Source organism: Lagenorhynchus albirostris, chromosome 5, assembly GCF_949774975.1.
Source record: "Lagenorhynchus albirostris chromosome 5, mLagAlb1.1, whole genome shotgun sequence".
In the NCBI taxonomy this organism is placed as follows: domain Eukaryota; kingdom Metazoa; phylum Chordata; class Mammalia; order Artiodactyla; family Delphinidae; genus Lagenorhynchus; species Lagenorhynchus albirostris.
Genome location: NC_083099.1, coordinates 80,122,455 through 80,147,105, shown reverse-complemented (window position 1 = coordinate 80,147,105; position 24,651 = coordinate 80,122,455). Strand labels below are relative to the sequence as shown.

At 47.5% G+C, this 24,651-nt stretch overlaps 1 protein-coding gene across 5 annotated transcripts in view; it reads left to right on the top strand.

Annotated features, from left to right (window-relative positions):
• The window catches only part of PLA1A (phospholipase A1 member A), a 33,746-nt gene extending 21,560 nt beyond the window's left edge, over positions 1 to 12,186 (top strand). The window contains exons 7-11 of one of the 5 annotated variants that reach the window (XM_060150543.1): positions 2,328 to 2,495; positions 3,875 to 3,964; positions 7,434 to 7,542; positions 10,932 to 11,096; positions 11,730 to 12,186. In XM_060150543.1, the coding sequence (XP_060006526.1) occupies positions 2,328 to 2,495; positions 3,875 to 3,964; positions 7,434 to 7,542; positions 10,932 to 11,096; positions 11,730 to 11,742 (545 nt within the window). In that variant the 3' untranslated portion in view covers positions 11,743 to 12,186. Of the gene's footprint in view, positions 1 to 2,327; positions 2,496 to 3,874; positions 3,965 to 7,433; positions 7,547 to 10,931; positions 11,097 to 11,500 lie in introns of those variants that run through there. The other 4 variants (XM_060150542.1, XM_060150541.1, XM_060150544.1 and 1 more) reach the window with 4 other exon arrangements.
• Positions 12,187 to 24,651: the final 12,465 nt, after the last annotated feature.

Here is a 24,651-nt window from a genome sequence, read left to right as displayed (position 1 = left end):
TTGATGTCTATGGTCAGTGGGTGAGGTTGGTCCAGTGGCTTGTGTAGGCTTCCTGGTGGAGGGGACTGGTGCCTGTGTTCTGGTGAGTGGGGCTGGATCTTGTCTTTCTGGTGGGCAAGGCTGTGTACGGTGGTGTGTTTTGGGGTGTCTGTGAACTTAGTATGATTTTAGGCAGCCTCTCTGCTAATGGGTTGGGTTTTGTTCCTGTCTTGCTAGTTGTTTGGCATGGGGCGTCCAGCACTGGAGCTTGCTGGATGCCCTATGCCATGCCCAGCTCTGTTGGGTGGAACTGGGTCTTAGCATTGAGATGGAGATTTCTTGGAGAGTTCTCGCCGATTGATATTACGTGGGGTCAGGAGGTCTCTGGTGGTCCAGTGTCCTGAACTCAGCTCTCCCGCCTCAGAGGCTCAGGCCTGACACCAGGCCAGAGCACCAAGACCCTGTCAGCCACACACCTCAGAAGAAAAGGGAGAAAAAAAGAAAGAAAGAAATAATAATAAAATAAAAATATATATTTTTAAAAAGTAATAATAAAATAATAATAAAAACAAGAGAGCAACAAAACCAATAAACAAATCCACCAATGATAACAAGTGCTAAAATCTATACTAAGATAAATATAAAAATCAGAAACAAATCAGTCACAGACAGCAAACCCCAAGTATACAGTTGCTCCCAAAGTCCACCGTCTCAATTTTTTGTTGATTCGTTGTCTATTCAGGTATTCCACAGATGTAGGGAACCTCAAGTTGATTGTGGGGATTTAATCTTCTGCTGCTGAGGCTGCACAGAGAAATTTCCCTTTCTGTTTGCACAGCTCCTGGGGTTCAGCTTTGGTTTTGGCCCTGCATGTAGGTCGCCCTCAGGCATCTGTTCCCTGCCCAGACAGGAGGGGATGAAGCAGCGGCTGATTAGGGGGCTCTGGCTGTCTCATGCTGTGGGGAGGGAGGGGTACAGTAGTTATAATTGGAATGCAGGGTGAGCCTGTAGCAGCAGAGGCCAGTGTGACATTGCAACAGCCTGAGGTGCACCATGTGTTCTCCCAGGGAATTTGTCCCTGGATCACGGGACCCTGGCAGTGGCGGGCTGCACAGGCTCCCGGGAGGGGAGGTGTGGATAGTGACGTGTGCTTGCACACAGGCTTTTTGGTGGCTGCAGCGGCAGCCTTAGCGTCTCATGCCCGTCTCTGGGGTCTGTGCTGATAGCCGCGGCTCGCGCCCGTCTCTGGAGCTCGTTTAGGCGGTGGTCTGAATTCCCTCTCCTCGTGCACCCCGAAACAATGGTCTCTTGCCTCTTAGGCAGTTCCAGACTTCTTCCCGGACTCCTTCCCGGCTAGCTGTGGTGCACTAGCCCCTTCAGGCTGTGTTCACACAGCCAACCCCAGTCCTCTCCCTGGGATCTGACCTGAGCCTGAGCCTCAGCTCCCAGCCCTGACCCGTCCTGGCGGGTGAGCAGACAAGCCTCTCGGGCTGGTGAGTGCTGGTCAGCACCGATCCTCTGTGCAGGAATCTCTCCACTCTTCCCTCTGCACCCCTGTGGCTGTGCTCTCCTCTGTGGCTCCAAAGCTTCCCCTCCCACCACCCTCTGTCTCCTCCAGTGAAGGGGCTTCCTAGTGTGTGGAAACCTTTCCTCCTTCACAGATCCATTCCCAAGGGGCAGGTCCTATCCCTATTCTTTTGTCTCTGTTTTTTCTTTTGCCCTACCCAGGTACGTGGGGAGTTTCTTGCCTTTTGGGAAGTCTGAGGTCTTCTGCCAGCGTTCAGTAGGTGTTCTACAGGAGTTGTTCCACATGTAGATGTATTTTTGATGTATTTGTGGGGAGGAAGTTGATCTCCGTGTCTTACTCTGCCATCTTGAAGGTCTAACGCATTGGCTTTCATTGATGGACTGTGAACTGCGGGGGACTCCCTTGATTGTCTTGTTGCTGGGTTGTGTATAATGAGGTTGTAAAAAATTGGTTGTGTGGGTGATGCTGAAGAAGGTAAAAATGTGCAGACAGATATCCGTTTTGAGAGGGAGGGTTGGGATCGCCAGCTCTCTGTATGTTCCCATTTTCTTAAAGAGAGTTTTTATGATCGTGGAAGAATGGGTGTGTATGTAAACAATTTTCTTGGTAAATTAACTAAGTTACCCAGGAAAGTTAAAAAGAAAAGTGAGAGTGTAGTAACCATGTTCATTAATATTTTTAAAATGTGGCTCCAGGGACATCCCACGTATTTATAGCCTGTTGGAGTATAAAATTCAATAAAATTACAGTAAGTAGCATGGAGGGAGTTTCCATTTGTCTTGAACTGAAACCTTCGTTGTGTTCTTTTTGCCCTGTTCAGGCTACAGTTATCTGATCTGTGATCACATGAGGGCTGTGCACATCTACATCAGTGCCCTGGAGAATTCCTGTCCATTGATGGCCTTTCCTTGTACCAGCTACAAGGTCTTCCTTGCTGGACACTGTCTGGATTGTTTCAACCCTTTTCTGCTTTCCTGTCCAAGGATCGGTAAACGCTACCCCTTTGGCTTCCTTTGACAGTTTGGGGAAAGTTCAAATCTTGTCACCTCTTTAAGTCCTGATCTCCTATGGTCAAGAGGTCTACCCGAGCAGGGTAAAGAAAACTTAAGCAATGAGTCGTTCAGCCTGTCCTCACCTGGAAGGTGGTGTTTAGCTCTCTGCGTCCCACCCCTCACCCTCTATACCACTGCCTGATGCCATACTGGCTCTGCACACAACCCCCCCCCCCCACACACAGGCACTGGCAGGTAAGTCCAGCCTCAGGATGCTCTCCAGAAGCACTGGTATAGTCCAGATTGTCTGTACCCACTCTCAGACCCGATGCTCACCATAGGTCTTCCTCGCTAGGCCAGCCATTCTCCAATTCCTGATAGGCTGTAAATCCCCAAGGCTGGCACACTGTGCCCACCTTAGAGGTGTGAGACCTCATGCCGGCTGGAGGGGTTCCTAACTGCCGAGTGGCCTGGGCACACTTGTGGATGATCCAGGCCAGTCTGGAGAGAAGGGCTCAGGAAGGCTGAGGCTCCAGCCTCAACTCACCCTGTGCAGATCATGGCTGTGAAAATCCTGGGGTCATCCAGTGTGGAGGGCTCCAGGAAAACGCCTGGGTAGTGTAAATGGGTCTTCCCCCTCCCTCACTCTCCCACTTCCCACTCCTGGCTGCCACTCAGAACCGCAGCAGCCTGCCATTGCTTATAGAAATGAAATTAATATCAGCTTGACAAAATGTTAAAGCAGGGGTGGTTTCCCATAATAAAGCGAATCAATATTACTTCCTACTCATCGGGCATATGTCACTGTTTCCCACAGTTGTGATGGACCAGACGGTTTAACAACCACTTCACACTGCCCCGCCTCATCTCTCGCTAGCCTTTCCCTTTTTTCCAAACACCACAGGGATGCTAACTACTTATACCGCCAAGAGTATTTCATGTTTCCTCACCCTGTGTCCCTTTGCCCAGACTATACTTTCTGCCTGGAATGCCCTTCTCTGACTTGCCAACCACTATTCTTCAGCTCAAGCACCTCCCTGTGCTCCAGTGCACAGGATACAAACGCCACTAAAACAACTGTCATATAGATTGTTTTGCAAGTTGAAGACATCATTTCAAATTTCTTATAAATACTCCCTGGGAATGGGCCAGACAATCTGCAGAATGTATTTGTTGTCTACCTGTATGTTTATTCCCATCTGGATGGGGTCGCTTGTATCCCAGGACTCACCGCAGGGCACGGCGCATCATGAGTATACAGTGGAGTTGTCTGTGGAATAAATGGGTGCATGAATTAATCGATACATGGCTGGGTGCCGTGGAGCCCTGAAATGGCCTCCTCAGGGCTCTGCTGTCTTTGCTTCTCTATCTCTAGGACTGGTGGAACAAGGTGGTGTTAAGATAGAGCCACTTCCCAAGGAAGTGAAGGTCTACCTCCTGACCACTTCCACGGCTCCATATTGCGGTGAGTGCGGGCAAATGAGCTGCTCAGCTCTGCCAGTGTGCTGTCCAGCTGAGTCCAGGGCTCTGTCTTGGGCTGTGTCCAGCCCAGCATGGTAGCTGAAGTGGGAGGTGAAGACCTGGGGCAAAAATGTCATGGGAAGGGAGAGGTGGGGGACAGCAGCTACTGGTCTTAGATAGAACCAAAACTTTTCAGAGCTAGCCCAAACCACTGCTCTGTGGATGAAAACTTGGCGGCATCTTACCTTACTGTCGGTACACTGGTCTTCATTCCTCCCCACCCCACCATGGAAACCTGCCTTCCAGTGTAGGTTCTCTCTGGAGTGGTATTTGGGAGTACCTTTTGGATTTCTCCTTCCTGCATGCATTTCCCCCTCCTTATTGCCCATCCTATGTGTCTCCCACTCTGGCAGCCCTCCTAGGTCGGGGTCCACGAGGAATACTGAACCTTCATATACATATTCCAGCTGTTTACTATGGCTCCTAACCACTGCATTTCATTGAAGCTAAGATGCCAGCGATTGTGAGAGATGTTTAATGTGAGAGAAATGGGCGTCTTAGTATCTATGACATACATTACAGGCTGAACCATCCTCCTTCCCTATGCTATTTGCATCTTAACTAGGTTGACTATACTTCCTGATTTTGTTATCCTGTTATCCTGGTTCATTGTGTGTTCAGAATAGAAGTACGCTGGTTTGGAGGGGACATTATATGATCACCTAATTCTAAATGATTTTCTGATCAGCTGGTGTCTGGTTGGTTGGTGGAGGGGTCTTTGTGGCTTTACCTTCCTGGTACTAGAGGGCCTGGTGAAGTGTGAGACAGAGCTCGAAGCTCAGGCTCTGTGGTCACCCAGACCTGGATCTGAATCTCGGCTTCTCCATTTACCAGCTGTGTCATCAGGAACAAGTTTTTTTTAACCTTTCTGAACCTCTATAGACTTATGTGGAAAATGGGAAAAATAACAGTACCTATTTCAAAGAATCAATTGTGAGGATAAAATAAAATACATAGTACACAATCACCAGCACAGTGACTGGAACTCAGTAAGTAATAACTCCCTTCCCTCTGTCAACGGGAGAATTTGGGAGATGAGGTGGGGGTGTTTCTAACTTCATGCCAGAGAGAATACGTAGCTACTTCTTAGGAATAAAGTGGGTTACAAGAGTCACCTGTGGGCTTTCCACATGTATCAGCTCATCTGAGAACCCAGCCCCGAGCGGTGATGTGCCCAAGGCTGCGTGGGTGGGTGAAGAGGTCAGCATTCAACTCCAGGTCTTCTGACTCCAAAACCTTTACCTTTTCCAGGTCATCATCTGCCTCCATACTTGTGTCTCTGTCCCCTCTTCCAAGAACCTGCTCTTTTCAGCTGTATTTCTCAGTTAGGTCAGCCTGAGGGAGGACTTTGTCTGGGTCGGAGGTGGGGCTGCAGGAACCAGACATCCCGTTTCTACTTCCAGCTCCAGGGCAGCTTCGCGACAGCTCCTCTCTGTCCGCATAGCCAGGGAGCCTGAGGAACACCTGGAAGTTAAAGGCATTTTTAGGTCCCTGCTAAGGGTGATTCACCAGGCCATACATTTTCTGACTGTTTCATTTTTGTTGTGAGACTCCCTCCCCATTCCCCCAGAAGTATGGCTGTGTCTGTTCAAAAACCTCAGGGGACCTGCCTCTTCTGAGCCTTCCATTCTGAGCATCAGAGCTGGACCCATCCTCTCCTGGGGGTGGGAGGTACGGGGCACCCACCGGGTAGCCCACCTGGCAGCTCCCGCTCTCACCCACTCCCAAGCCATCATGGCACTGAGCTCCCATCACCCAGCACTCTTGGCCTGTAGTCACCGTTGGCCTCTGCCAGGCAGGCACCAGAATGGACAGAGAATCTTCTCCAAAAAATCATTTTTCTCACAATATTACTTTTCTCTTGTAGAGCAATGTTTCACCCGAAATGTTTTCTCCCCATCAACTCATTTAATCCTCATCATGTTCTGTGAGGTGATGTTGGGGGTTATTGATTATAGATGAAGGAACTGAGGCACAGAGAGGTTCAGTGACTTAGGCAAGGCGATACAACTAGTAAGCAGCAGGCCTGGCCTTGGACCCATTTCCCCTGGCAAACCATCCAGGGCTCATGGGCTGTTTCCCATGTCATGTCCCCAAGCAGGTCGGATTTCACTACCAGCTCCTACCCACCAAATGTTAGCAGACCTGGCCCTCCTAGGGCTTTCAGGGTAATCAGAGAAGAGAGAAGCAGAACCTCAGGAAACTTTCTTAATCAGTGATACATGCTGATAAAGGAAGAAGCGATATAATATATCAAACTCAGCCCAGAGAATTAAATTCCTAAAGCTATGTAAGTTAGCCGTTTTTCCACATTGCAGATATCCACTCCAGTTCAGCCCTTGCCCATCAACATAACAATCTGCATCCGTAATAAACAACTGAGAAAGAGAGACAGAGGGGACGTGGCATCTGACGTTTCGCTCTGTGGAGCGGGGAGCACGTAGCGCTCCCTTGTCTTCTTGTGGGTTCTTGGCAGTGAGTCCTGTTACTAACCCCATGAGCCCCGATGGACCACATCACTCCTCCAACTTAGAGCTGACTCTCCTTAAATTCACTTAGTCCCTCCTCCCAATGTTCACCCATAAAACATGACAAACGAAAAAGTACAGGTAGGGCAGAGCTCTAGCTATGTCCCAACCACCAAAGGAGTCTGTGAAAATGTTCGGAGACCGAAGTCACTGCATGGTGCCACCAGATGGGCTTACCCCTTAGTGAGGAAAGGATGGGATGCTGGGGAAGCTGTAACCCTTCTTAACCTCTCTTGCCAAAGGGGCAGCAGGTCTGGGGATATCACCGTGAACCAGGCTGCTCAGCCAGTCTGTGTCGAAAATACCGGCTTTGAGAGCCTCGGTGTCTGTGCTGCCCAAGCAGGTGGAGATGCCACACAGGCACCCAGCCACCACAGGGAGGGCAGTAGTCATCTCCTGCACACATGGTGGGTTCCCTGACACAGGGGGTATGCTAAGGGGGGGAGGGGCGTTGCTCTATTTTATGAGTTAATTGTTTAGTATAAGATAGACCCTTTTTGGTTCTTTCAAAATCACACCATCAGGATAATGTCACTCATTGGTAACAAAGAGTGACACAGTGCCAAAGAGTGGCACATTCTAGGATTACAAGTAATAATAAAAACTCTCATGTATTGAATGATTCCTAGGCACAGGCACTGTCTAAGGACTTTATATGCATTAACGCATTTAATTCTCATTCAGACCTGTGGGGTATGTAATTTATTATCCCAATTTACACTAGAGGAAGCTGAGAACCTGCAACAACAGGTAATCTGCTCCAGGTCACACAGCTGCTAAGAGCGAGAGCGAGATTTCCCAACTGCCCTGCTGCTCTCTGGGACATTTTGTGCATTGCACCCACTGACCTCTGGCCCAGTTATCTGCTCTGCTTTGGTTTCCTAGTGCATCACAGCCTTGTGGAGTTTTACTTGCTGAAGCTGAGAAACCAGGACACCTGCATCACGGTCACCTTCCTTAGCAGCAGTGTCACCTCCTCGGTCACGATCACCATGTACGTAAGTGTCCCACATGGCTGGCTTCTCTCCTTCCATTTACATACATGCACATATATGCCAGGACAGGCACTGTGTGATCACTGATGGGTGGGTGGAGCCAGCTGAGCTGGGGAGGGGGGTGAGGGTGGCACCTGCCACAGATGGACCCACAGATACAGGCTGGGCAACTGTTCCAGGTTCACGATCAGTACTGGGTCCAAGTATAGTGTATTCAGACAATAGCAGACAAGCAGGCAGACAGCAGTAATGGAACGTCCCAACAGGTGGGGAGAGTTTGGGGATTGGGTCCCTGATAGGAAACAGCATCAGGAATCCAGGCAGGGGTCATTAGGGATGTCAGCAAGTAGGAAGGCCTCAGCCATTGGCCCAGGGAGGGCTGGCCAGAGCCTGGGAAGCACCTACTCCTGGGCGGAGGGATGGGAGGAGAGGGGGGCAGTACTAGATGGGTTTCTAGAACAGACTCTCAGGCAGAGGGTCAGTTAGCAAATGAGTGCAAGGTGAGGACCAGCAGGGTTGATGCTGAGTGGTGCCAATCCCTAGAACTGGGGCTGATTTCCTTTCTTTGTTGGGTCACACTTGGGCCTCGCAGCTGGTGAGACCAGGCTTGAGGTAAGCAGGCAGAGAGCCTCAACTGCAGGGAGCCGCAAGCCTGGCAGGGGACAGGAACTCAGCAGCAGTGGTGCATGTTTCTTTAAAAAGTCATTGGGGGCTTCCCTGGTGGCGCAGTGGTTGAGAGTCCGCCTGCTGATGCAGGGGGCACAGGTTCGTGCCCCGGTCCGGGAAGATCCCACGTGCCGCGGAGCGGCTGGGCCCGTGAGCCATGGCCGCTGAGCCTGCGTGTCCGGAGCCTGTGCTCCGCTATGGGAGAGGCCACAGCAGTGAGAGGCCCACGTACTGCAAAAAAAAAAAAAAAAAAGTCATTGGTTAGTTACTCACAAGTCAGCAGGAGACAGACTAATCAGATAAATCACTGTCTCAGTCAGGGCTCAGCCTGGAAACCAGAGCCCAAGCCAGGCAGTCCCATAGAAGGAAATTAACACAAAGAGCTAATTACAAAAGTGTGGGGAGAACTGAAAACCCGAAAGGAGGATGGGGAGGCAATGCAGAGATCAGCAAAAGGAGTCACTCCACCCCAGAGCTCGAGGGACAAAGCCAGGTGGTGTTGGTAGAACAAGGAATGGGATGGGCGGTGCAGGGTGGGAATGATTGGCAGGAGTGGGAAGCAGGGAGGAAATGCAGCTCCTCCAAATCACTGCCTGAAGCAGCGTCCCGCCTGTGCAGGGGAGCCTGAGAAGTGTGGTTTGCAGGGGGATAGATGGAGCACAAACAGGGACGTGACCAGTGCCCATACACAGAAATGCACAATTGTCAGCAGTGGCAGGGGCTACGAGAACAAATAAGATAGAGCCTGACCAAGCGTGAAGAAACAATGTTTGAGTTGAGATCTGAAGGATTTGGAGGATCCTTCCCCCCAGACCAGGGGTTAGTGAGATATGACATGGGGAGCAGACAGCAGTGGGACCAGGCATGGGGAGAGGAAGCTGGAGGGGCAAGTCAGGGTCAGACCATGCCACGCCTGGAAGGACAGGGTAGGGATTTGGGGTTTTATCCTGAGAGCAGTTTGGAGAGCTGCTGGGAATTTTAAACAAGAGAGTGATGGGATCAGATTTGGGTTTGGAAACATTTCTCAGGCTGCAGTGATGGATATTAACTGCTGTCAGGGAAAGACAAGTTTCTGCTGGGAGGAGCTCCCGTCTGGGCTCCCAGACACTCTCCCACCAGGCAGTGCTCCAACTCACCCAGGCCGCACAGCACAGGACAGCAGGCAGTCAGGACACCCACACAGATCTTGGGGTGCCCACGTGAGCCTTGCAGATTATAGCTGAGTAATTTTCATTAGATCAGTTCAAGGTCACGTTACTTCTGCAAGGGTGTTTTTATCACCTTTCCAGCCCACTGGTAGATGAGCCGACACTGGCAGGAATCATGACAATGACACACAACTCTGGCTGCTTGTTAGAACCACCTGGAGAGCTTTAAAGAATACTGACAGCAAGCCCCACTCCAGACCAGTAGCAGTAGAATCTCCAGGTATGGCTTCAACCACTACACTGTTAGAAGCTCCCTGAGTGATCGGAATGGACATCCACAGATTCCTTCTTTTTTCTCCCCAAAGAGATTTGCATTATTGTTTTGAAGAAGGCTATCAGAACATGATTATCTTCAATTCCTTGGTTCTTGTTTCCTCTTGCAGAACAGAAATTTAAAAGAAGGGAGGGGGTTTATGTGTGGTCTTTCCCCTACTTTCTATAACTTTGTGAAACCCCAAGATTTCCTTCCAATTAGAAAATTTACCTGGGCCAAGTCCCCAGGCCACTCACTCACAGTGTCCTTTGTAGCCCTTCTAGTTTGCAAGCTCTCCATCCAAGCAGACTCTTAAAGTGAATAATCTTCTTATTTTTTCCTCTGAAATACTTCAAAACACTTTTGAAATCTAAAAAAAAAAATAAGAAAGAAAGAGAGAGAGAGAGAAGGGAAGAAAACGGGACAGCTTTTAAACAAAGTTTTACCAAATCTTCCTCAAAAGGACAAAACAAACTATATGACTAATCCTGGGTTAGAAAGTACACAAAGAAGACATTTCATCAGTATGAAGACGCCAGAAAGGAAAGGGAAACCATGCTCACTTTAGACAACACCCAGTGCCACCGCGGAGGGGAAAGCAGCGCCTTCCGGGCTCTCCCTCTTTCTCACAGTCCCTCTTTCTGAGCCCAGAGGGGACTGGAACAGGCCAGAGCAGGGCACAGGGGGGCGGGGCATGGGGGGGTGGCTGGGGCTTAGACCTAGGGCTGTGTGACTCCAAAGCCACAGCTGGGAGGAGACCACACCTGGACTCCACCGCAGCTCTGTCTGGCTTCGAGGCCCGTTGTTTGTTTGTTCATTTGTTTCCATCTACACTTTCATACTCAGTCTAAAATAGAGAAGTCCTCACACAAACTTCTTGGAACTGAACATCCTGGAAGAGGCCTCCACTTCCAGGTAGATGGACCTGAGACTGAAGATATTCACTAATCAGAATTCAGATCTTCCCTAACCTGAATTCAGTTCTTCACTAACTAGGACCCTTTCCCAGATGTGAAAATCCAAGGGCTACTATTTTGCTGCAGGGTCCACTTATTCACTTTCAAAAAGCAACACCTATTTTCTGCATCACATTCAAAGCTGTGAGGGTGTGGGCCGAGGGGCTGGTGAGGGTGATGCAGAGGACCGTGGAGCCCACCTTCCAGGAACTAACTCACCGGGCTACCCGCGGAGCCCCTAGGAGCCAAGGGGAGGCAAAGGCCAAACATGTGCGGCAGTAAGTTACTTTGCCTTTCCCTTACAGACCTAGACAGCAACGCCACGGGAAAGGAATCATAGCTCACCCCAGCCCTCAGTGCCAGATAAACCAGGTGAAACTCAAGTTTCAGCCTTCCAACCGAGTTTGGAAAAAAGACCGGACTATCGTTATCGGGATGTTCTGCACTGCTCCTTTGCCCGTCCATGACAAGTAAGCCCCGTATCCACCCCGCCCCAGACACACCCACAAGGATCAATCCTGACCTTAGATGTGACACTTGTTGAGGTGCAATCTCATCACGGGTATGAGCTTCCTTGATGCGGAGGTGACAGAAGACCCAGGGTTTTCCTGAACCTCCTGCAGGGCCATCTTGGGTTGGGATGCTAAGAAGACAAAGAGGTTGGACTTTAATTCCCCATCCCCACTTTAATATAAGAAACTCCATTTTATCTGAAATATATATATATTAAATATGTATAGATAATTATAACATACGATATATATAAAATATATATTTTTATATATACATATATGTTTTATTACCTGCTATACTTAGTTTCTCTGTAAGATTTTATTGGAACAAACATTGCTCTTGCATATTTCCCCTTCTTTAGCCTCCACTGGTCACAGTCATGGGTGTGGATCCAGAATCCCTGTCCCCTTTACCCCACCTCTAGTAGGCATTTAGAGTATTAGTCTTTCCACACCTGGCCCTCGGAGGACAGGAGTGGGCTCCTGGTAATCCAAGAGTAATCATCCCATAGACGATTGTAGAATTCTTTCACCTGACATCACCGAAACACAGGCGCACGCAACTCTGAGCCCTCTCTCCCGACCAATCAGGAACCTGCCCTGAGGACACACCCTCTTGTTGCTCTTCTCTTGCAGTAGAAGGACCGTCTGCTTACCTGAGCCAGTGAACTTACAAGCAAGTGAGACTGTTTCTCATGACCTGAAAATAACCTGTATATAGTTATATAAGGGCAGGATACATCTCCCTGGATTGGGGGTGGCGGTTCAACTTATTCTAAGCTATTACTACTAAGAAAGAACACAAAAATCTTGGTTATTTTCCCCATAATTAGCTACCTTAGAGAGGAGAGAGAGCTCATTTTACAGAGCTTTATCTCCATTGTGAATTTAAAGAAGCTTACAGAGATACCATTTCAACTTTCCTATTCATACTTAACTGCAATTGCCCCATATCCTTGGACATCTGTACCTAGGATTCAACAGAAACATATACAGGAAAAAGGCTCTTTTTTTTTTTTTTCAAATAAAACTCCATGGAATATCTGAATCGTTTGTTTTATTGGTACGGAATTCTGTTATGTACAGAAAAGGTGATTTACAGTCTGTGGGATTGGAGAAAACAGTAGATGCTGAATTCTCTATATTAAAATAGCAATTGTGGGACTTTCCTGGTGGACCAGGGGTTAAGAATCTGCCTTCCAATGCAGGGGACGCGGGTTCGATCCCTCGTTAGGGAACTAAGATCCCACATGCCGCAGGGCAACTAAGCCCCGCGCGCCGCAACTAAGAGCCAAGGCAGCCAAATAAATAAATAAATGTTTTTTAAAAAGTAGCAATTGGAAAGAAGTGCTTGGTATAAGAGAGGGGGTGGAGGGTGGGGAGGAAGATGGTACCACTCACCATCCCTTACCATTGCCTTCTCTGGGTAACTGGAAGGTTTGGGGGATCAGAGAGATCTTTTGGGAATATAGGTGGATTTTCTTTGGGTCAGTGTTTCCCAAACTTTGATCTTTATAAATAACCTTGTATCAAGCCACAGTCCAACAAGAAACAGATGGTGTGCTCAAATTGTGTAATTTGAGAATTTAATAAAAGAACTATTTATAAAGGTGTTCGTAGGAAGTGAGGAAACCACAAGGGACAGTGCAGTTCCCTGGGACTGGGGCCAGTGGGAGCTACTACTGTCTTATGTCTGAAGAGGCCAGAGGAAGGAGCACCAGGGTCTGGAGACAGAGAGGTCTGCGGGACCTTTGGTGAAGGAACAGTCATCGGACAGCAATCCTGCAGGGAGAGAACCAGGGGAAAAGATTCTCCACCCTCACTCTTCTTTCCTCCCCCATTCTGCTGGTGCTCCCACTGAGTGATTGCAACTAGAAGCCAGAAGACAAGAGGCACGTTGATGTGGCCCTGGGGTATAGAGCAGGGCAGAGAAGGGTGAGAATGGCTGCGATCGATGGCCGTGGGAACAGACAGAGAGACATGACACATACCTTCACTGCTTTCTCCATAGCTAGGCATTCCTGGATTCCTCTATACTTAATGATTTTGTTTAACTCTTAAAAACCATTTTAACCATTTTTAAGTGTATAATTCAGTAGTATTCACTACATTCACATTGTTGTGCAGCCATTACCACTATCCGTCTCCAGAACTTTTTCATCATCCCGAACTGAAACTCTGTCCCCATTAAACAATAACTCCCACCGCCCCTCCCCCCCAGCCCCTGGTGACCACCATCCTAATTTCTGTCTCTATGAATTCTACTCTTCTAGAGCACCTGATACAACCATACAGTATTTACTTTCGTATCTGGCTTGTTTTACTTAACATAATGTTTTCAAGGTTCATCCATGTTGCAGCATGTGTCAGAATTCCCTTCCTTTTTAAAGGTGAATAATGTTCCATTGTGTGTATAAACCACATTTTGCTTATTGATTCATCCATCAGCGGACACTTGGATTGCTTCCACCTTCTGGCTATTGTGAATAATGCTGCTATGCACATGGGGATACATACAATGCTTGAGACTTTTTTTAAAAAACCTAAGTAAACGGGCTTTGAAAGGAAACTGCTGACTTGCCGACTCACTCTCCACAGTAAAGGCTGGGTGAATGATGCAAGCAACAGGCTGCAACTGCTCCATCTGGTCCAAGTCACCTAGGTCACCAGGAGAGAGAGGGAGCCTTTGTCCGAAGGACAGGTGATGCATTGTGAATGCTCACAGACACACTTTGTTTTCTGCACCGTCCATCCCAGTCAGTAGGAGAACAACGTGTTTGGAGAACCTTCTTCAATATGCAGGATTGGAGTTCTTTCTTTTTTTCCAAAACCCAAACCCCTCTTTTTTTTTTTTTTGGCGGTACGCGGGCCTCTCACTGCTGTGGCCTCTCCCGTTGCGGAGCACAGGCTCCGGATGCGCAGGCTCAGCGCCCATGGCTCACGGGCCCAGCCGCTCCGCGGCATGTGGGATCTTCCCGGACCGGGGCACTAACCCGTGTCCCCTGCATCAGCAGGCGGACTCTCAACTACTGCGCCACCAGGGAAGTCCCCCTCTTTTGTTTTATCCCTCCCTTTACTCCACCCAGGTTCCCAGCAAGAACCTCCCTAGAGACAGACCTACCCTGGGCTGTATGAGGCTGTACTTCCTGTTCTCTTACTTTAAGTCACTGTTAGACTCCCTCACATTTTATGTTGCTCCCCATCAGAAACTTCAGATCATTACCTTAAATGGAAAACCAGTGTTCCTTATCATAAATTAATCCTAAAAATAAATACAATGAGAGCATAACAATGTTTAAAATTCCAGCTAGATACCGTGGCTTGCTGCAAGCTCTATGCCCCAGGCCTGTTTTTTCCTTATTAAAAACAAAAGATTAACAAGTATAAGGGAGATGTCAAAAACTTACCAACACCAAACAGAGACTTTCTTCTATATATGTAATCAGTGGACTGAAAGAAATTTAGAGCCGGACTAGCAATTTCACCGAGATTTGATGTTATTTAATGCTGGGTCTATGTGCTACCTTAAACCGTCTCGCCCACACTCTAGAAAACCTGGCTTTACGTAGGTGGAATGTGTGTGGGGTTAGGAAAAAGGGAGCGGTAACAGAACTTGCTTGATGGCAGGGCAAAGGCAGAGCATGGGTTTTCCCTCCACACCCTTGTAGCTCCCAACCCCTGCCGAGAAGTTTCTTGAACAGAGACTACCACGCAAGTAATTCAAGAGTCAACCCTTGCCCTTACATGGCACTATACACATGAATTCCAGAGGCTTCCTCTCTCTGGTCACTCTGCTCTGAGTTTGTTCAGTTTGTACTGCAGTCCCAGGACTGGGCTCCATATACCAGGCCTTCTCCCCCAGTGTACACCAGAGGCACACTTTCATTTGTTCTTTGTTGTAATCCTCCATTGCTTCACCCAAGAGTCGCTTTAGGGTTACCCACAATACTTCAGCTTTTAAAGGTCTGTATTCTTATGGATCCAGCTTGCTTGCTTTCTTGTGGAGTTGACTTTTTGAACCTGAATGAACTTTTCATGTAACCCAGTTCCTTTACATATTATTATTGTAGTTTCTCCAACCTGTCGGGAATTTTTCACATCCTAATCTTATCCTTAAGAATACTTAGCTCTCCCTCCAAGCTTTATGTCATTTATATCTATATCTATATGCAGATATATGACATTTTTTGTAGACTCCTTTTTCATAACTATAGCTAATAACTTGAAAGGAGAAGGTCAAGGGTAGACACCTACCTCTAGAAGCATCTTTAAGATCAGTCAATACTCTGAACCTTCACGTATATTTCTAACTCATGTTTATCTTGGCTACTTACATATTATGAGAAAAGTTCCAATTCTTTATATTTACATGATTTTATGATTTAAATGATTAAAATATGATTAAAATATTATTAATTTAACTTTAGCATGACTTAATTCCCAGAAATGCAGGCTCCTAATAATTGCTACTTTATTTCCTAAATACATGCAAGCAAACTTTTTAGTGATTTGTTCCTGGACTTTGCTGGGAATCAACATCAAACTTCCTGATCTCTGATTTTTAAGAGTCTCTGCTTTCTGATTACTGGAGCAAATACATTCATCCACCGTCTTCTACGTCTTCTCTTTGGGATTATCTAGTGATGACTGAATAAAGACCCCAGTTACCCCACAAGGTCTTCCTAAAACAACATTATAATTCAGGGTCTGAGTACCAGGATTGATTTAAAGCAGTTGAGTGATTTCAATCTTGGTCTTCATGTTAATTTCCCTCCAAAATCCACCCCACCTTACTATATATATATATATTTTTTAATTACAAAAGCAATACATGTGCATTTTAACAAGTCAGACTGTAGACACATAGTTTCCGTGGCCCCGAGGTAATAAATGTTAATAGCTAGGTGTATGTCCTACACATCTCTCCACATTAATACAAATATATACACACATGATTGTTGTTTCTTGTTTTGTTTTTTTCTAAACAAAAATGAAATCATAGCACACACAGCATTCTGCAATTTTCCTTTGTTATTCACAATATATCATGAATATTCCTCCTGGGCTATACATAGACTTAATTTATTCCCTGGATGTATACATTCCACAGCATGGGCATGTCATAATTTAGCCAACCGTTTTCTTGGTGATGAATATTAAAGTTGTTTCTAGTTTTCTTCAACTACAAATGATGCTGCAATAAGAAGTTTTGTACATCTATTCTCATACTGGTGGCTTCATTTCTATATGATAGATTTCTTTGGTGAGAATAGCTAGGTCAACAGATATATCAAAAGGTTAGCAGTGCTGGATTACTTTTCCAAAAATGTCATAAGAATTCACATACACTCTAACAGTGGTTGAAAGAAATAGTTTCCTTGCAATTACTTATTCAAAGAATTGCCTCCCTAAGATAAGTAGCCCAAATCACCAAATTTCTCCTGTGGAGTTACTATGTGCTGTTCAACACTTCCCAAGTTGGCCGACCAGTTACGCATCTGTGAAATGGGAATGATGGGCTCTCCTACAGAAGTATAGGGGCCTGAGATTTTACTGCCTTTTTGAAATGACATTCATTCAGACAGAGTAGTCTTCAGAGCAGTGAAACTTCCTATGGGTGAACTATGATGAACTTTTTAAAATAAAGTCTTTTTTTTATGATTATAAAATTCAACTAATTCAAAAATTTTCAGTCAATACAGAATGCTATGTAAGAGAAAGTGAAAAGCTAAAACTTCCTGAGCATTTAGTATGTACCAGGTAGCATTCTAATCTCTTTATAGAAATTATCTTATGTAATCTTCCCAACAATTCTGTGTATTACTTCATTTTACATACAAGAAAACTGAGGGACAGGAAAATTAAACAACTTCCCCATGGTTAGACAACTAGCAATGAGTGAAATCAGGATTCACACCAAGCCATCTGACTCCATCATCTGGGCTCTAACCGCCACATTATAGTTAGACAAGTAAACGTGCTCAGGTTGGTTTCTTGTATTTAGATGTCTTAACCAACATATCTAAAGAGAGATCTCCTCGGTCTGGCCCCACTCAATCTAACTAAAGTTACCTGCCATTTCCCTCAATGTGCTTAAGCCAGGATCCCCTAACAAATACTGTGGACAATGCCATCTCCAAGCCTTTGCACCTGCTGCCCCCACTACCTCCATTCAGATTCTGCCAGTCATACTGGGTCCACTTCCAGTTCTACCTCCCCCGGGAAGCCTGCCACCCACATGTCATGGCAGTTGGTACCCGTGCAGCCTCGCAGTGGTGGTTTATAGCTTATTCCATGTTGGTCAGGTTTCTATGATGGGATTGTAAGGTCCTTAAAGGCAAGGACTATATTTTCTCATTCTCTGTGTCTTCCACGTTGTAAGCATGCAATAAAAGCTCCTTGAATTGAATTAAAGACAAGACTCTAATTATGTAGACAAAGGCAACGAGAGAAGATCAGGCACAGAGAAGACTGGCTTAACCCTAAAGATCTTTTCATAAGTTTCAGGAATGGCCTTCATTTATGCAACTTGTTGTAAAATTTCACCTGCTGTTGTTACACTTTAACCTTTAATATCTCTACAGGAGGAAGCTCTGGTTGTACATGTAAAGGAAATTATATTGAAACATAAATCTTCCCAAATTGCTGCATTCTTATCCAGTCCTTGATCTCCTTGTTGAGTGGTCCTAAGTGACATTCTGAAAGTGACATACTGCTTTCCCCAGCCTTAAACACACCTCTGACCTCACTCTTGAGCACACCCAGGCCCAGGGGTGACCATCATAGCCCTGCCTCTACCCCAGCAGAGGTGGCTCCTTCCCCTTAGAGGAGAGCTTTGAGGTGATAGGACTATTGCCATGCCTGAGTCCTTCCATGCCCCTTTGAAAGGCCTGAAATCCTCCCTGATCCTCAGTATTCACCCTCTCATTTATGAAACCATACTGTTTGATTTATGTGTCCATTCAGTGTCTTGACAGCAGCCCAAACTCAATCCATGCAAAATCAAATCAACATCTCCCCTAAAGTTGTTCCTCCTCTCCTTACTGTAATAGCCTCCACCACCATCTGCCAACCAGGCTTGAAGCCTGAGTCATCTTTGACTCAGAACATCACAGTGCTCAAAAAAAGAAAAAAAAGCTCATTTCCCTCCTTCCTCCTAATACTTGACTTACACTCAGACACTGTCACTTTCTTCAAAATTTGCCTGGTATATGTCCCTTCCTGCCTATTCCCTCAGACATGTGGTAAGACCCTGGATCTGGTACCACCCTCGAACTAGTCTCTTTTCCTTCAGCTTCATTCTCCTCTAGTCCATTCTATTTACCTGTGCAGATAATTCCTTCTATAAACTCTTTAAACTTATCATTCTCCTGCTCCAAAATTTTCACTGATGTCCTTAGCTTATGGGCTTCATTAACTTCTTAACCTAGAATTCAGGAACTTTCGTTGTGGCTAAATCCTTATCTTTTTTCCTTTATTTCTTTCTTACTTTTTACCAGAAGAAACCCTTAGCCCCTGCTGGGTTGATCCACTATAATTATTATTATTGTGTTCTCTAAATAACCTTTTATATTAGTCATCAAGCCACAGAGTGTCAGAGGAGGAAACCAAGGCCCAGAAAGATTAGGGGAATTGCCCAAGGTTGTCAGCCAGTAGAGGAAAACATAACCCCTCTCCCATTTATATTGCACTTCCAAACCTGGCCTGCACTTCTATTGGCTTTTAATAACTCTAAATGACCTTCATTACACATAAGTGTGAGCTTTAATAATGTTTTGAAGATAAACAAAGGACAGTGTTTATCTGGAAGTAAATTCCTGCTGCTGCCTTGAAGCTCTGGATCTCTAACATCAATCCAGGCCTAAGCCAGTACAGATTCTTATTTTAGACAGAGCTGGAGGGTAGAGAGGTGGAAAGAAATCTAGGTTTAGATCCTGGGAAGGTCAGCCCAATTTGTGGGCACCGCTCTTCATGGCACTGGGGTCAGACTGAGTCAACTAAAAATGCCCGTTCTTTCTTGCAGTCACCAGGACTCTCAACTTTAAAACTCCCAGTGTTCACTCAGCCCTCCTGGCTTGGGCTTGAAACTGAATCCACTCCAACCTCAAGATCACTCCCTTTGACTCTCAACCTAACCTTCCATTCAGAAGTTACCCTCTGCTGTATTCCTTATCTGGAGAATACAATGAAATGGGTAAAACTGGAGGCAAGTAATCACAAAAGCAGAATGTTCATTCATTCATTCAGCAAACCTTTACTATAAGCCAGTGATGTACTGTGTACCAGGCACCGTTCTGAGGGCAGTCTTCTTAACAATGCAACATACTGAATGCTTACTATGTGTCAGGCATGGTTTTAAGTATATACATATATATATATATATATATATAGAGAGAGAGAGAGAGAGACAGAGAGAGACAGAGAGAGACAGAGACAGAGACAGAGAGAGACAGAGACAGAGACAGAGAACTCATAACAAACATATGAGATAGGTTCTTTTTTATTGCCATTTTACATATGAACAAGCTGAGGTGCAGAGCAGTTAAGTTACTGGACTGTGAATGACACAAGGCTAAGTGGCAGAGCTGAAATTCGAACCCAGGCAGTCCAGCTCCAGAGCTTCGTATTCTTAACATTATGTTGATAGGGCATCCTAACCCAATGTCTACTTGTGTCACCCCCATCTCCTTTTTAAAGAAAACTTAATTTAACAAACATTTACTGGCAATGACAAAGTGGCCATGTGCTACATGCTGAGAATGAAAATACAAAGAAGACAGAAAGGACTGTTCTCTTCAGAAGCTCACACATAAGTAAGCCATCATGTGCCAATGTTGGTGGTCTTATAATTTACTTTAAAATACTTCAGCTAGACAGTGTGATAAATGAGTTGTCTTTAGTCACCATTCTTGGAATGTTTGATCATTTATCCAAATCAGGAGTAATACTTTAGGGGCAGCCATCTGACATTTCATCAAAAGCTCACAGTCCAAAAAAAAAAAAAAAAAAAGCGCTCACAGTCCAGAGGCGGCTACTGTAATCACTTCAATCCTCTTCATGTCCCCATGTCCCCCTCTCAACCCTCAGAATCCCTGGGAAGCTTTTACAACTACAGATTCTAAGCCTAGGGGCCCCAGAAATTCAATTTTAACTGGTTTGCTATAGGCCCAGTTTTATATTATTTTATATATTTATATAATATATATTATATATTTAGTTTTAAACTTTTTATTATGGGACATTTCAAACACATACAAAATTAGAAATATAGCATAATGAATCTCCATGTACCCATTATCCAGCTTCAACAACTATCAACTCTTGTGGCTGTCTTGTTTTATGTATGGCATTGGTATTTTTTAAAAAACTTCCCAGTTTATTTTAATATGCAGCCAGGATTGAGAATCACTGCTCTAAATAAATAATTTCAATGGGATCGTTTCAAACAAAGAAGTATGCATCAGACATAGTGCAAGCAGGGAGGGAGATGATGAACTCTGACCACGTAGGGAAAAGGGGTAGGGTTTCCATGACTCCTCTCTGGATCTCAGGGTCTCCAGGGCTAAACCATCCCTTGGCAGCTCTGATGTCTGCGAACCCGCCAGAGGTGCTTCTTTAGCTTGGCCCGAGGATCCCAGGCTGGAAGGTGGAATCACATGCCCACACACCCACAAAATGAAGACCTTCTCAAATATATATATATTTAGTTGCATTAAAGTGGGGCTTACTAGGTTAAAGCAACACAATATAAACGTGAGAGTTTTTTAAAAATATGCTTATGTTTGTGACAAAGAAAACAGATGTTAAAATCATTTAGGTGTTATTGGAAGGGGGAAATGGACAGAAACAGAAGGGAAGCCGTGAATAATGAGGAATCGGGCTATGTGACAGAGTGGGGCAGGGCGCAGCCCTTAGCACGCGGATATTGCAGCACTCTGTTACCATGCAACCCGTTACCAGGCAACGGTTACCGGGAGACCGCTAACGCCAGAAGGTTAGAGCGGCAGTTGCAAGTCCCGCTCGGCCACTGCTTGGCGCCGCAGTGGGCCCCTCCCGCAACGAGCAACTGTCAATAAGCCACCGTTAGTGGCCCCCCTCGGCCAACAGTCGGCAGAGTGGTGGTCCTCCAAAGGAGAGTGAGGTAAGAGGCGGATCCGGCCTTCTCCCCGGGGCCCTCCAGCTCACCCGGCCTTGGGCAGGTGAGCTGAGGGGCCCAGGGAACAGGCTGGGGGCTGTGTCCTGCAGGGCTCCAGAGCCCTCGCCACGGCCATCCGCTGGCCCGGCCCAGGCCTCAAAGTGGCGGTGAACCTCTCCCCCATCCCCGCCTCTGTGACCTAATGACAGCCGCAGTCTGCATGGGTTGCAGACTGTGGGGCCTGGCCTCCTACCGCTGTTTGGGCAGCCTGAGGAGCCTGAGGACGGGTTGGGTCCTGGGCGCCCAGCGTCCTCAGTGATGGCTGGGCAGGGTCTGGGGACCTGGCCTTGAGGGCGCCACCAGCTGAGATCTGCCTCGTGGGCCGGGCCTGGGCACTGGTGAGAGGACTAAGCCTGGTGCTGGATGAATGCTCCCGGGCAGGGTAGCCGGCCCCCGCAGGGACCCCGTCCTCTTAGCCAGGACCTGGACCTCGGAGGGTGAAGGCTGAGCCTTGGGACCTTGCCCTTTCTCGTCAGAACAGAGAATAACATTTGTTTTGGTGGAGGTTCACAGGAACATCGTGACCTGACCTCAAGGACAAAGGATCTGACACCAAGAAGTTTGCAACAGCTAACCACGCCCCTCCCTCACCTTTCCTATAAAAGGGCTTTGCTGAAAGCTTTCAGAGAGTTCGGGGTATTTAAGGCATGAGCCACGTGTTTCCTCGCAGGGCCTTGCCATAAAGCTCTGTTCCAAACTCCTGATGTTTTGGTATTGTTTGGGCTCACTGTGTGTCGGGCACACGGATTTGTCCTCAGTAACGACTGCAAGAAACAGGGAAAAGAGAAGAAACCAAATCGGAGAAAGGAGAAGGAGAAAGCCAGTGTTTTCCTCTCAGACACTTCATGGGGGAGCAGGCATGAAGGCCAAGCTGTCCAGGGGCAGGAGATGGGGGGCACCAGGCCTGAGCCTGGAGACACCAGACAGAAAGGACCTCCTTCCTCAGTCACACATGAGTCAAAGCGTTCTGGCTTGAATAGTGGGCAGAAGCCAAAGAAAACTGCAAAGCAGAACTAGACGTCTCTAAAATCCCACGTGTTAATCTGACCCAAGTTGAAATGGGCAGCAGCTGAGTTTAGCAAAGCTCTAACCGTTACCACCTAAACGCCAGACCTGTAGCCCCGTGTGAGGTGCCGGGACCACGGCCACAAGTCAGAGTCCACCCAGCCCTCTGGTGCCTCCAGAGGGAGTCTAGGGGGAGAGGAGGGCTGGGCAAGGTAGCCCCAGAGGATCTAGGGTCCTGTGGGGACTGGTGATACTGACAGAGCTGGAGGGAAATGGCGAGAGTGTAGGAAGGGAGGGGACGTTGGCACTAGTCTTGAGGGACGAATAGGGTTCAGGGCTGGTGGGAGGGGCAGAGGGCAATTCCAGGCCATTGAGCAGTTGGCAATTGCAATCATGTGCTGTGCAGAGGAGGACTCCTGGGAAGCCTCACGTCAGATAAGTGAACCAAAAGTGAAATAAAATCCCATGACCTCCAGGGAATTTCTGAGTAGGAGTCAGTGTATAAATTCAATGACGATTAGAAGTGAAACTGCTGAGGGCATTGCTCACGCTTCTTCAGTCAACAGGAAACCAGGGTGTCCAGAACATACAGGGAAGAAGGCACAGAGCCTCTAAGGTGGACTCTACTCCCCGCCCAGGCAGTTCTCCCAGGGTCCCGCACAGGTGCCTGCCTCTCTCTTCCCTTCGCCATCACACGCTCTGGCCTCTGGTAGGGGCGGGGCAGGCGCGCGGCTCTTAGCCTGAGACTGTTATCGCGAGACGTTAGCGCAGTAGTTAGAGGTCAGGTTCCGCCAGCCGTCAGCCTCGCCCGGCTCTCCCAGCAGAGAGTGCGGTGAGAGGCGGATCCCGGCCTTCTCCCTGGGGCCTTCCAGGGCCCTTGGCCTAGGGGCCGGTGGGTGAGCTGGGGAGCCCGGGGACAGACTGAGGGCTGTGTCCCGCAGAGCTCCAGAGCCCTCGCAACGGCCGACCACTGGCCGGGCGCAGGACCCAGCTCTGCGACCTGATAGCGGTGACAGTCTCCGTGGGTCGCAGTCCATGGAGGCCTCAGCAACTTCCAGTATATGGACACTGCCATTAAGGTAACAGCTTCAACCAGTTTCAGTCTTTCCGTTCAAGTTTCAAAAATTGATACGCTGAGACCGGTTGTCTACCCCTAGGAGGCGGCCAGAGGTCAGGGTTAGGCTGCAAGGACGTCACCCGTCGTTTCTTCAGGTCCGTCTCTGTGGTGGGCTGTTCTTAAAGAAGGGCGACGGTGAGCTGTGAGTTCGCCTGGTTGGTATTCGCCACAACATGTACTCCTTCTGATCCTACACAAATGATTCTCTCCAGTGTAAATGAAAAGCCTGAGGGCCGGCTGGGTCCTGGGCGCCCGGCGTCCTCAGTGGTGATGGCTGGGCAGGGTCTGGGGACCTGGCCCTGAGGGCGCCACCAGCTGAGATCTGCCTCTTCGGCCGGGCCTGGGCACTGGTGGGAGGACTAAGCCTGGTGCTGGATGAATGCTCCCGGGCAGGGTAGCCGGCCCCCGCAGGGACCCCGTCCTCTTAGCCAGGACCTGGACCTCGGAGGGTGAAGGTTGAGCCTTGGGACCTTGCCCTTTCTCGTCAGAACAGAGAATAACATTTGTTTTGGTGGAGGTTTACAGGAACATCGTGACCTGACCTCAAGGACAAAGGATCTGACACCAAGAAGTTTGCAACAACTAACCACGCCCCTCCCTCACCTTTCCTATAAAAGGGCTTTGCTGAAAGCCTTCGTGGAGTTTTGGATTTTTAAGGCATGAGTCACCCATCTCCTTGCATGGACCTGCAATAAAATTTTCTCTGCTCCAAACTACGACATTTTGGTATTGTTTGTCCTCACTGTGTGTTGGGCACACAGACTTGCATTCGATAACAGTATCTCACAACCCACTGACCATTTCAACAGCCTTGATTATTCTCCTGGCTTTGTTCTCTCTACTCAAGTCCCTCAGAACTTGAATATTTGGGAAACAGCTATGCTCTGCCAGGCGCTGTGGTGTGCACTGAACACAATCTCCCTCCGTGCTGCTTTGAGAGCACCATTTCCCGGCTCACGTCCCACTGCGTTGTCACTGGAGCTCAGATTCCACAGCTGGTCACTGAGAGCTGTTGCTTCTCTTCTGCAAGCATGCCTTACTTGTACCTCCAGCCCACAGACTCACGTGCATCTTTTACCTGGATTTTTTTCTGCTTTGCCTACCTTTCTTTGTATTTTAAGGCACAGCTCAAAGTCAGCTTCTTCACGAACACCTCCTGATCCCAGAAATGGGAAGTGACACCTGCTGAACTTCTG